Source organism: Columba livia, chromosome Z, assembly GCF_036013475.1.
Source record: "Columba livia isolate bColLiv1 breed racing homer chromosome Z, bColLiv1.pat.W.v2, whole genome shotgun sequence".
Classification (NCBI taxonomy): domain Eukaryota; kingdom Metazoa; phylum Chordata; class Aves; order Columbiformes; family Columbidae; genus Columba; species Columba livia.
The window spans coordinates 21,463,592-21,475,650 of NC_088642.1; the positions used below are offsets into that span (position 1 = coordinate 21,463,592).

At 37.7% G+C, this 12,059-nt stretch overlaps 1 protein-coding gene across 6 annotated transcripts in view; it reads right to left on the minus strand.

The window, feature by feature from the left end:
* Positions 1 to 1,427: 1,427 nt before the first annotated feature.
* Positions 1,428 to 12,059, minus strand: part of CPLANE1 (ciliogenesis and planar polarity effector complex subunit 1) — a 54,500-nt gene continuing 43,868 nt past the window's right edge. For 3 of the 6 annotated variants that reach the window (XM_065047577.1, XM_021295334.2, XM_065047580.1), the window contains 9 exons: positions 11,198 to 11,228; positions 9,672 to 9,803; positions 7,688 to 7,853; positions 5,868 to 5,929; positions 5,261 to 5,425; positions 4,072 to 4,184; positions 3,648 to 3,731; positions 2,397 to 2,566; positions 1,428 to 1,983 (listed from right to left, as the gene is read on the minus strand). In XM_065047577.1, coding sequence (XP_064903649.1) covers positions 1,846 to 1,983; positions 2,397 to 2,566; positions 3,648 to 3,731; positions 4,072 to 4,184; positions 5,261 to 5,425; positions 5,868 to 5,929; positions 7,688 to 7,853; positions 9,672 to 9,803; positions 11,198 to 11,228 — 1,061 coding nt within the window. In that variant the 3' untranslated portion in view covers positions 1,428 to 1,845. Of the gene's footprint in view, positions 1,984 to 2,396; positions 2,567 to 3,647; positions 3,732 to 4,071; positions 4,185 to 5,251; positions 5,426 to 5,867; positions 6,077 to 6,620; positions 6,889 to 7,687; positions 7,854 to 9,671; positions 9,804 to 11,197; positions 11,229 to 12,059 lie in introns of those variants that run through there. The other 3 variants (XR_010469274.1, XM_065047578.1, XM_065047579.1) reach the window with 3 other exon arrangements.

Below are 12,059 nucleotides of genomic sequence, written 5' to 3' on the forward strand. Positions count from 1 at the left end.
ACAGCCACTCAGTAAGGAATGATCCCCCAGTGTTAAGCGCTGAAAGACTTTAAATGTTCTAAACCAGCATTGTTAAACCTTTTTTCTGCACTTCCTCTCCCCAAACTTATCTGAACATTTTCATCTTCAAACATCTACTGCCAAGGTCTGAGTTCTTTACAATCGAGTTGTTTTGGTTTGTTTTTTTTTTTTACAAAGAACTAAAGCCCCTTTAGGGGCCAGGTACACTGCCTTGATTACCTGCATAGCTCAACAGCTAGCAAACTAGTGTTTATCTCCAGGCGTTCCTGGAGAGTGTTCTTTGATTATTACTTTTAACACGCTTGTGCTTCACAGCATACACATTAACATTTAACGACTGTGGTGCCGTAGCTATCATCTGGCACAAAGGCTGAATATGACAGAGTTTTCACAAGTCTTTTAGGACAAGGCTTATGAGTCACCATCTTGTCCCTGGCTGCTTTCTCTTCTATCTCACAGCTGGCTGTGATTGTAAGAGACTTTCATATTTGGCTTGAACAGGATTTTTCAGATTTTTTCCATCAGGGACAGAAAGTACTTAATGATTTCTTTGCTGCCTTACTCGAGAAAGACAGTTTGAGACACTGAGTGATGCCTGACTCTCTGAGGGTACTTGCCCTTTTCATTTGGTGATGATCACTCCAGTACTGAGTTTTGACCTTTGGCCACTCCTGAGGGACAAGCCAATACAGATTCTGGGGACTGCTAAAAATGCACAGCCAGTTCTGATTTCTGAGCCTACAGAAACTGTCCAAGCTGTCCTGACGTGTATAATCCTGTCACAAACTTTCTTTGAACCCTATTTCTTGATGTCTGACAAGAAGCAGCTTCACTCAGAAATAAGCAGGCTTTTTTTTTAAACTGTGACAGTTACTGTGTGCCAGTAATTAACCACTGGAAATTAACACACTTTTTACCTCTGTGAAAAATTAAAATTTCTTCACTACAAAAATAAAAACAGATGCGGCTGTGGTGACTTTTTCCCAACAGCTACTGCTGTTAGGAAACAGTAGCAGTAGCTGTTGGGAAAAAGTCACCACAGCCGCATCTGTTCATGCTACAACAACTAGTTGATGGCCACTGAACATACAGGATATTTGTCTCCAAACATCTGGGGGCTGCTAGAAGAGCTCTGACACAACAGCATTACATAGGTGGGCGAACAGTGATACTTTTCTTTACCTTGTAAGTACTTGTCCTTCATGTCTGACACTGGTATCTGACTTTCCTAATAAAAGTCTGTTTCCCATTTATTGCTGCTGACTATTCGTACCTCTGCCAAACTCTTGCAGATTTCTCTAACCTATAGTACAAGTAAGCTGGGTTTAAAATACTAAGGTAGCACACAGTCATAGTGGTACACAGCAATAACAGTGCTCTGTGTGTAAATCACTTCACAGCAGAAATTAATAAATTCACTTTTAATAAATCAGTTTATCGCAACTGTTAGGTTACAAAAATAACTCCATCCATAATGATGTTAAATATTAAATACAATGGTAAAACAGTTATGCAGTGCTCTTAAAACTTTTTGTGTATTTCAAAGAGGAAAAGTAGCCAGCCCGTAAGTACTTGTTTAAGTGTTGGCTGCATTTAACAACTCTATTCAGTTCATCTAACTTGAAGGCATATGGGAAGCAAACTACGAGTTAAGGAATTGAATGTCACCTAGGCAAGACTGAAAGCAGTCAGAGTTCCTGTTCTGCTTAAGAAGAAAACCAATGCAAGCCTCAATCCACTTTAAGTACAATAATGATTATTTTGAAAAATGAAACCAAGATACCAGCAGCTGTTCACAAGTACACAGCAGCTGAGAAATTTTATTCACTTGTCTTCCACCTCTGCTACCATAGCATCAACTGCATTCCAGTCCAGTTTGCTGAGGATACTTCCCGTGCTTTCAGAAACACCATCGCTGTCAATGCCAGGAGGAGAGAAACTCACAGCATGTGGTGCAGTGTCCTGTGGGAGGAAAAGAGCTGAATTGTTGTGTGTTGTTCATGGACAAGACCTCTGTGCAGTCAGTAGAAATGATCCCACTCTTTTCAAACACACACTAATCAAGTCATGTATCTGACTATTCGGCAACAAATGCAATTTATTTTCCTGTTTACTCACTCCCACTAGCACCTGGTGCTTGGGCAGACAATGTGCCTATACAGTTTTTATAAAGAAGATTCCTTTTCAAGGCTCACAAGAACCATTCTGCTTGTAAAGACAAAACATAACTCTGTTCAAACACTGTTGTTTATGTCCCTCTGCATCTATGCCACCCACAAGTTCTGAATAGAAAACAACATTTTAAATAAAGCAGAAGTAAACAGAGTGTTAAATGGCACATATTGAATAATTGCTAGAATAAGTGGACATTGTACCTGAAAGAAGGACTCATGAGTATCTTGCAGTATTCTTTGGATATCATCAGGCACAGTCCAAGGACTCACTATGTCTCGATCAGTCTCTTGATCAACACCTTCTGTCTGAACTGCGGTGGTAACAGGTGGAGGCTTTTGTTTTGATGTTCTGCTGACTCTGTACTCAGCAGCTGAGGAGAAAACAAGCCAACAATAGTGCTGTAACATTTATTGTTGTTTTCTTCTGAATGTCTTGAAATTTCTCCAAGAACAGAAGCTCCAAGTTCTAAGAGTTGAAGCTGTGTGTCAACACATGTGAAAAGAGCATGCCCTGGCATCCTGAACTGATGTGGGCTTATGGTGGAAAAATGCTGCTGGTTCCTTTCAGCCTCATGCTCTGAACTGTCTTCCCAAGGACACAAACACGACTATGCACCAAGTCCTGTGGTGCAGTCTTCAAAAAGGGACATTACTACTTTATTTCATAGAGGAATAAAACTATATAAATCCTGGATTTGTGCTTCTTAGGAGACATGGAACTTTAGTGAAACCATTAGAAGTGATGGCATATGCTGGAGAAACACAGGAAGGTGATGTGAAATCACAGAAAGATCAACCTGTACTTAGAGTTTAAAAAGAGAATGCATGGAAAGGAGGAGGAGAATGACTTTTAACATGTGTAGAGGTGAACGAGTGATTCAGGAAAAAAAGCCTATGTGCTTACTATTGCCTCTCTCCCTTTCCTACATTGCCAACTCAAATAAACTAGATACTATACAGAGGGATAACAAACACAATTCCTACTTTAAAAGAGCTCAGAAAGTAGGCAGCATAGGAAGTTAAGGGAGAGGCACAAGACCTGTGTACTGTACTTCTAATTAACTCCCAGTCTGTGGGTTTCAGCTGAAAAAAATACTCAAGTCCTCTGTCCTTCATGACTTTGTAAAGCCTGTTTCAGGAAATCACTGAAATTTAGCACATTTACTTCAGTAATCTTGGAACTGCCATCAGGCTAAGCCCATTCAGGAGATAAACTGAGGTGACTGACTGATTAATTGATTAAAATATTTCACAGGTTTCTAATGAAAAGGAGTCTTATGTGGGAGGAAAAAATAGTGACTTTTAGGAGAATAAAATAATAATAATGCTGTATTTGAGGCCTGTATTGCATAAATTCTACCCAGGATGTACTCTGAAACATATTCTCTGTGTCTTATTTTTCCCCCGCATAATGTAGCTGAACAGCATTGTGCCATTGCTGTTTGAACTTACAGTGTCTAGAATTAACAGGATCGTTTGCTGCATTTCTCACTCTTACTCTGGAAGTACCTCTCTGAGGGAACATGGAGGCATTTCCTGGAAAGACAATGAAAGCAGTCCTTCTGTTAGATGCAGTAGATTAAAACTACTCAGAAGATTCCTATTTTCATTTATGAGCTTGCTTCCTGCATTAAACAGTACCCTTGCTATGGCAAATTAAGCTACTTTGGGTTTAGAAAGAGATGATAAGGAAACGTAATTCTTATCACTTAACAGGCCAACGACAGCACAGTTGCAAAAGCCTCAGGACAGAAAACATCCAGGATTATACATCTGACTTTCTACACAGGTATTAAAGCTCCTCCCACACAAAATGTAGTAGTAATCTGAAGATCATCTTCAGTATGTGCCTTCATTAAGAAAGTTCTGTTCTTACCCCTGGACTGTGTTAAGCCAAGAGCTGGGGCGAAGCGGTGTACTTTTTGACCAAAGCTGGGTTTGGCAGCAATTCTGCTCCTGTCTGACAGAACAGGGCTGTTTGGATGCCCTCTACAACAAGAAAAAACAAACAAACAGCACAACAACAACAAAGTCCAAATGTTTACCACTGTCTACCCACATACACACCATTCCCCCAGAAAATTTAGATCTAACAGGCCTCATTTAGATGAGGTAAAAAAGCCACAGAAATCACCTTCAGCCCATCATGGACTGTTTGTGGGGCCAATAAGCCTCTCCAGAATCAGAACTAGGTCCAGCAAAATTTAGAAGTTACTGCCACTCCTAAGGTGGTTTCCTGCATGGAATTCCTAAGGACTTTTGTTTATAGCAAGGCTGATGTACTTAAACTGCCCCTGAACACCATCAAGAGAATCTGTACAGCACAGTTTAATGCTCTATCCTGGAACTTTACCTATTAAAAAGAAATGCAGAAATATTTAAGTCTGGAAGTTTACAGGATTATCTGAAGTACACAGTCTCTCCTATTACTCTGGAAAACATAAAACTGTATATAGGAGAAGTATCATGCAATAGACACTTGGATTACATATATACACACTGGACATTAATGCCATTGAGTAGAATAAATTTACTGATTTATAATACTCAAATACCATCATCTCCTCAAAAGGCAATAAGCACCAAAGAGGTAAGAAGTAAAGTTCTAGGTAATGAAAAAAGACTAGAAAGGAAGAAAGTAAATGTAGAGTTTGCTGAACTCTATGTAGTCCATATGAATGCAGAGTAGTATCTTTAATTGCTTCTTGCTTGTTACTAGATGTTCTTCAGATCATTAACTATGTTGCTGGCTATAGTCTAGCGGAATTGCTCTTGAGTAGAATGGATTAGGACATGGAATACAGCTCTGACTCTACAGTTGGCTTATTCTGTATTCCAAAAGACATTTTTAAGGCTCCTTCCAAGATTTGCATTAGTGATTGTAAGAAACCTGGCACAGTAAATGAAGACTACTCTGATCCAGACAGAGCTTATATTTGATTCTGCCAGAATATAAAGCTTCTCTCAAGCTAATCCTATACCAACTAGCTACTAATTGCAGACAACTTCCAAGTGTGGTAAAGACACCAACACATCAGAGGAGGGTTAATGCTTACAGTTGTTACCTTCTGGTAGATGCCACATGTCTTTTTCTGTACTCTTGAGGTGATCTTGTTGTGGACAATGGTCTGTGTTCATTTGCAGGTAACACCACTGTTTCAGATAACATTTCATTCATCAGAGAAAGTGCCTGCGATATTCTCATACTGTGATGTTCAGATAACAGGGCTCTGTGGATAAATAATATTACATATTAACTCACGCTCTCTCTCATTTAATTGCAGCTGGCTTGTGAGTCTTGTAAGGCTGCAGCGTAACCAGAATAGAATGATATATTTTTGCAATTTAAAATAAGGTATGCTAACCCTTTTAAGATCATTAGCTAAAAGCTAAAACATTTATTAACAATGGGTTTGACAGAAAAAAATGAGTCAATGTTTGGGGGAAAAAAAAGATACAAGGATACTTGGAAAGTGAAAAATACAGTCAAAGGATGAAGTATGTTCACAATTTTCCTAAATGGTAAAGCAAACATGAATTATTTATGCTTTTGGTTGAAATGATATTCATATCTGAAATTTCATAGACAAGAGAGTTAAAACTACCTCTTGCTTTAGACTGGAAGATTAATATTAAATAAGAACACAACAAGTAACATTTATAGTAACTTACTTGTCTTTTTCTTCTTTCTTCTTCTGGAATAACTTAATATCCTTTGAAGTAAGACTACAATGCTGTGCAAGAAAGCATAATAATCAGTAACATATTCTGTATCGTAGTCTCATTCCAGTGACTCACTCTCCAAGTGCAGAGCTATTGGACTTGAAAGTTACTGTTTAAGACATTGTCCAGAATGAAAAACAACAGGAAAGCACATGGCCCTACCAGAAAATACAGAGAAGATTGTCTCTATATTATAAATGTACAGTCTCTAAAAATATACTGAAAGCTTGCAGTCATGCTTTCCATAGCTCACATGCTTAAAATATTAACATTCCTAAGATGATGTCTTCACTGTCAAGCTCAAAGTTTCAAATGGCTCCACATTCAGGTTCCCAAAGATCAGTGACGTTTCTAACAACAACTAATTTTAAACAAGAGGGCAAGGTTGCACTTCAACCTGTGTTTGCCAGAGTAAAATCTGATTTTTTTTTAATGCTTTCTTCCATAAAAGAGAGCAAAAACAAAACAAAACCCCACACACAAAACCAAACAAAACAACAACAACAACAAACCACAACCATAAGCTGAGAATCCCTCAATCTATTGATTTCAGGAGAAAAGCTGATAACAAAAGCATAAAACATACAGTTACAGACTGGCAAAAGAGAAGAAGGAGAAAACCAGGACCCATTTTTCCTGAATCACTTCTGTCTACACAGGTGCAAAAGAGCAGCTGTGTTCAGTTCTGAAAGACTATTTAAAACCAGGGGAAATACTGTATTTAATGGATGAGATCTGTTACTTTTTCTAAAAGAGAACACAACTGTATTACTTAGTAACAGGAAAGCTTTGTGTATTACATGTTTGCTGCTTGGGAGGTAAAATCAGCAGAGTTTCAGTGTAGAAAGAATTTACAGCATACCCTGCATTCAGCTGATGAATAAATAGCACAGGGCTATATTTCCTGTTGTTAGGTCTCATCTCTTGTAATCCTGGAGCCTCCCCTGACTCAGCAATGTCTTTTCAGGTCCTGAAGGTATCCAGGTGACAAAAGTATATTTTAAGACTTAATACTGATAGAGAAATTATTTCTGAACTACTTTTGTACTATTTCCCCCCTCAGTTATTTCCAGCACAGTGCTGATCGAAAGAGATGTATCAGGCCATGAATGTGTTTTTACTAATTACACTTAAAATTCAAAGAAATGTGGGAGAGAAGGAATTGTTTTCTGAGACTGTATTGAAACCAGACTTAAACAAAAAAACCCATGAGATACTTGAGATATATCCCATATTTCTCTGCTGACGCTCTGTAATGGCATACACTTCTGTGTGTGTGAATGACAAGGATGGCTGCCCTCAGTACCCTATTGTGTTCTTAAAGATTGTTGGCAACTGAACTCTGCTTTTTAAATTCTCTGGTGGTTTTGGGGAAGTGTGGTGGAAGATGAAACAAGATGTAAACACATCTTTACAACTCCTGTGTTTATCACTCCCTGACAAAATACAGCTTTTATCAGTGAATGTTACAGCTACATCCATTAGAGTCAGGGGATTGTATTTCCTGAATCTAGAGCTGGGAGACAGGTCTTACTGCTACCTGCAGCCAATTGTCAGTAGTGCAGCCTGTGAAGAACACCAGTAAATTTGCTTACTGATCACTTCTGACACAACTATGGCCAGGTCCAATAAAATAAAATTATACATATAAAAAAGCTACATTAAAATAGGAAAAAAAAATCACCGACAGCCTTTGTATTATCTGACCTGAACAATCAACACTTGTATAAAACATAACGGTTACTCTTCAAGATACCCATTATTCTTACCACTTTGTTTTTTAGATTGAAAGGAAAATGTTCTCTCTGTCTTTGTTCATCCAGTTTCTTCATATATTCTCTCATTCTTTCCTTTTGCTTTCTTTTCATCCATGCTTGTATCTCTTTCTTCTCCTTTTCTGTTTTTTGAGAATATCCAGCAGCAGAATCACGAACCCTGAAAGCAGATATAAAAGGGAAATAATCTAGCACAACCTTTAAATCACAAACAATGGCAGCTACACATATCATGATAAAAATACTGCAATCGCTTTAAAATTCTGGCTCAGCTAAAAGCCTAAGTAATGAAAAACAGGGAAATTTTCTTCTGCAAAATTTTACTTCAAAAAATTCTGGCACACAAGTAATTTCCAAGATGTTCCCTAAAATTTTTCTTCTATTCCTCAACTATGTTCTGGTAATAGGAACAAAACTTTAAATGTGGACCAACTGCTATTGTCTTTATAGAATAACTGACACAGAAAAAACTGCAAGTCATTTTACTTTGGTCTTCCATTTTTCAGTGTGTATGGTATAAGATTCTGCAAAGAACAAAAGACCAAGGAGATTCTATCATCCTTGTTGTTCCCTCCCCTCAACCTATAAGCTTCTTCACAAGGTTATCTGTACAAAGTAATTTCAAAACCACTAACTCAGAATACTAAAAAACACAGCCAGTAAGATCTACTAATTTCATCCCCAGAGTTCTTACGAAATATTTACTAGTTCACCTTGAAATAGTCTTTAAAGCAAGCAGTTAGGTAATAAGTATTTTCTTCACTTTAAAACTAAAAGCACTGACCTAAAAATTAAATACAAGATTTTTCAAATGTGTTTCAATTTTTAATGTCTCATTTTTTTCAGCCCATTTTGAAACTTCTCTCATTTTTAAGACTGGCAGGCACTAATAATTCCAGAATCAAGAGAATCTATGAGTGTAGCAATCAACTGAAAGCTTATGGACTGAGGCATTAAAGCCCTCAGTAGATTAGAACAACTTTTACTCATTTGAAAGTGATTTAATTTTTGGCAATGGGAAGTTTCATTATTGGAAGAATTCAGAGTTGTGCGAAAATAAGTATGTGAAAATGAGTTGTCTTTAGGTCTTTGGTCATTTTGATTAAATACTACTTCAGCACATTTCTGAAATGTCCCGTAACTTTGAAAATATTCACATAATTGCACAAAACAGCCCAGCTAGCAGCATTTGTATGTTTAGGTAGTTATTATTAAAGTTTTTGGAATTCTCAAAGGATCACAGGGATGTCTTATAACCTGTGCACAGGTTTAGATTTGAAGCTCTTGAGCTCCTTTTACAATTTGAATAAATGTTAGAATAAGTAATCCAGAGCACTACACTCTATTTAGATCAATCACTAGAACATCCTGAAATATCTTGAACTGGTGTGAACTGTCGCACCATCACAACAGATTGTTCGACATCTGGAACAGCTGTAGTTTTGTCTTGTAAACAACTGATACCACAACCATAAGTAAGAAGGAGCTGTAAATTCAACCTGTCTCAGGAAAGAACACAGATGATTTTATAACTAACAGTCAGGAAGGTGCAGAAATCTCCAGCAGGGAGGAGAGCATGACAAGCTGGAGTATGGGGCTGGAAGCTTCTGAAACTGCTTTGCTGCTGACAGGAAATTTCTATTCTGTCTTTCAGAACTGTTTTAGAAGGTTCTAGTCCCCTTGATCGATCTGAATCTGCTGTATATGTAGAGTTGTGCTCCAGCCTATATCATGTAGAACAAGGAACAAGCAAGTAGGAAGGAAGCAATTTTAAAACCAAAGCAATAAAACCCAGTTAGCACATTTGACAATAATGACCAGTAAAATAGTGGCTGTTAAACATTCTAATACTAGTCTCATTAACATAAGCTCAAATCACACGCTTGCTTCCATTGTATACAGGGCAGAAGCTATGAGAAGAGTAACCAGGGTTAGAATTACTTAACTAACATATAATAAAAACCAGCCATGGTATTACCTAGAGATTTTCTTAGCTTGTGTTTTTGAGAAGCCCAGCTCTGTTGGAGAGACGTCACCTTTTACTATAAGATCATCAATGATGTCAGTAACACCACTCAGACCAGTAATTTCCAGGGGATCTTCTAAAGAGCTTTAAGTTAGGCAGAGAAAAAAAAAAAAAATGTTACTAATTTAAAGTAGAGTATGCCTGTAAGAACAAGCAACTAAAATCCTTCCTTTTATGCTTAAAACAAGAATATTCAGGTTGTTTTACCAGAAGCCTTTGGACTGAATTTTCTTTCCCCTACATCTATGTTAGTGCATACAAGCAACACCTGAATAATTTATGTAGATATCTTTAAAAAGTTAGCAGATAACCACCTCAGCTTTGCTGTCATCATGTACACTTCAGCCAACTTTGTAGCTCCTCACTATGAGTGGGACAGATTCCTGACTAACATTGGGGGTACTGCAGCAAAGAGGGCTTTGAATAAACCACCCAGAAATATGCTCCCCTCCAGAACTGAACTGCCCGAGCTCCTCGGGGGTGTGTGAACATGTCTGGCCCAGAGGAGGCTTAGCCTGGCAGCCCAAAGGGCCAGGAGCACCCACAGGGTCTGTACTGCTGCCTGTGCTGAGATAAGGCTGTGAGATTCTACTAATTTCTAGAATCCCAACTCTCTATTACTTTCTGAGCAAGAATAAGAGTGAGAGAATAACTTTACCTAAATTCTGCCTTTTCCTTTTCTCTTTTTTCATTTCATGTAGTTTATGATTACAAGCTACAGTTGCCTCAAGTTACTCCTTTGGGTAAAAATTGCCATCTGCTAAACTTTATTGCCTCATGCCCATCCTCCAAGGTTATGTAATTACTCCTTAATCTATTTCAGTCACAACAAGCCTTTTCACCCAAAATACTTTAAAAATACACTACACCATTCAGTTTACTGCTATGTTTCAAGCAAAACAATAAAGGTGGGTAACTGAGCAGCATGAGCAGGAAGGAAGGGAAGCCAGCCACTATTTTCTTCTGCGCAACTGGATCCAGAGGACTAACAGTAGTTAACAGGAAGACATATGTATGTCAGATAGTTTTATTTAATGCCTAAGAGCATTCCAGTTTTGAAATCTCCAGTCTGTTGCTTTACACTGTTCATACAGTAACACTTCAAAAGCTTTCTGGTGATAGCTGGCCTCAGTAGACAGCTACTAGCAGCAGTTACATGGACCTGTTCAAAACCAGTGTTTTGCAAAGAAGATAAATATCAAATGCACATAGACAATAGCAGCATCTGCAGTAACAGCTATATTACCTGTAACTAGAAAGCAACTTGGAATGCTTCTGTGATTTTTGCATAAAGTGAATCTAACAGGTACTACCAAAGTCAGAGTTAACACCTGAAATTAACTAATAAAAGTTTTCATTCAGTTTGAAAAAGAATGCCGAGATTTTTATGTAAGTGACAGCTCAATGTTAACAGTCTTCTTATTTGTGGGAGTTTGAAGTAAACAAATTCTAAACAAAATCAATGTCAAAATACATACGTATCACACAGTTGTCTGCCAATGTGAAAGCCTGAAACAGAAACAGCCTTTGTTAATAAATGCCTTGTACATAAACTAGTAAGACATACATTAAACAATCTGTGGGATAAAATACAGAAGTATATCAACCTGAATATGTTGACATTAAAAATAAATGAATATTGTACATGGGCTTAAATACATGTGAGAAAGCATGTCATCAACTGCCAGGTTAATACAGAGTCTTTAGAGAACATTAATTAACAGCTCCCTGACTGACATGGGTAGTTTTACTAGGAAGAAGAGATCACCGTTGTCATGTTTTCTGCCATGAGCAAAGCTTATCAGTTCCAATTGGAAACGATCTGTTCCAATTAACTACACAGTGTTTTATGGAAAATTATCAATTGCCACTTACTCGAAGAAGTGAGCCTACAGCCTCCTGGAATTCAGGAACATAGCTGAAGAACAGTACAGATGTCTTGGAAGGAAAAGCACTATTATCCTTCCTAAGCTAAACTGTACTCATGAAAAAATCATAGGTGCAACTTAGTATCACCTACAGTTTCCTTAGCTTGCAAGTAGCAAGTTCATACCTAAAAGAAAACTCTAAGTATATTACTATTCACAAAATTTATCTGGGTGTGCATGCCATTTGTGATTCACTTCTGCTGTATGCAGACACAGGAATCATATTTTAACACCTTTTAAGACAGACTGGTGCAAGTGTAACCATTAAATCCATGTTCACCCTTACAAAGTATGTATCCTTTTCAGAAGCTTGAATGCAAGCAATGCAGGCAACATGCACACAAAATAAGACACAATACTTTCTTAAACACAGGCAGTAGGTTGCTTGCATAGTGATTTCTCCTCCTCTTTT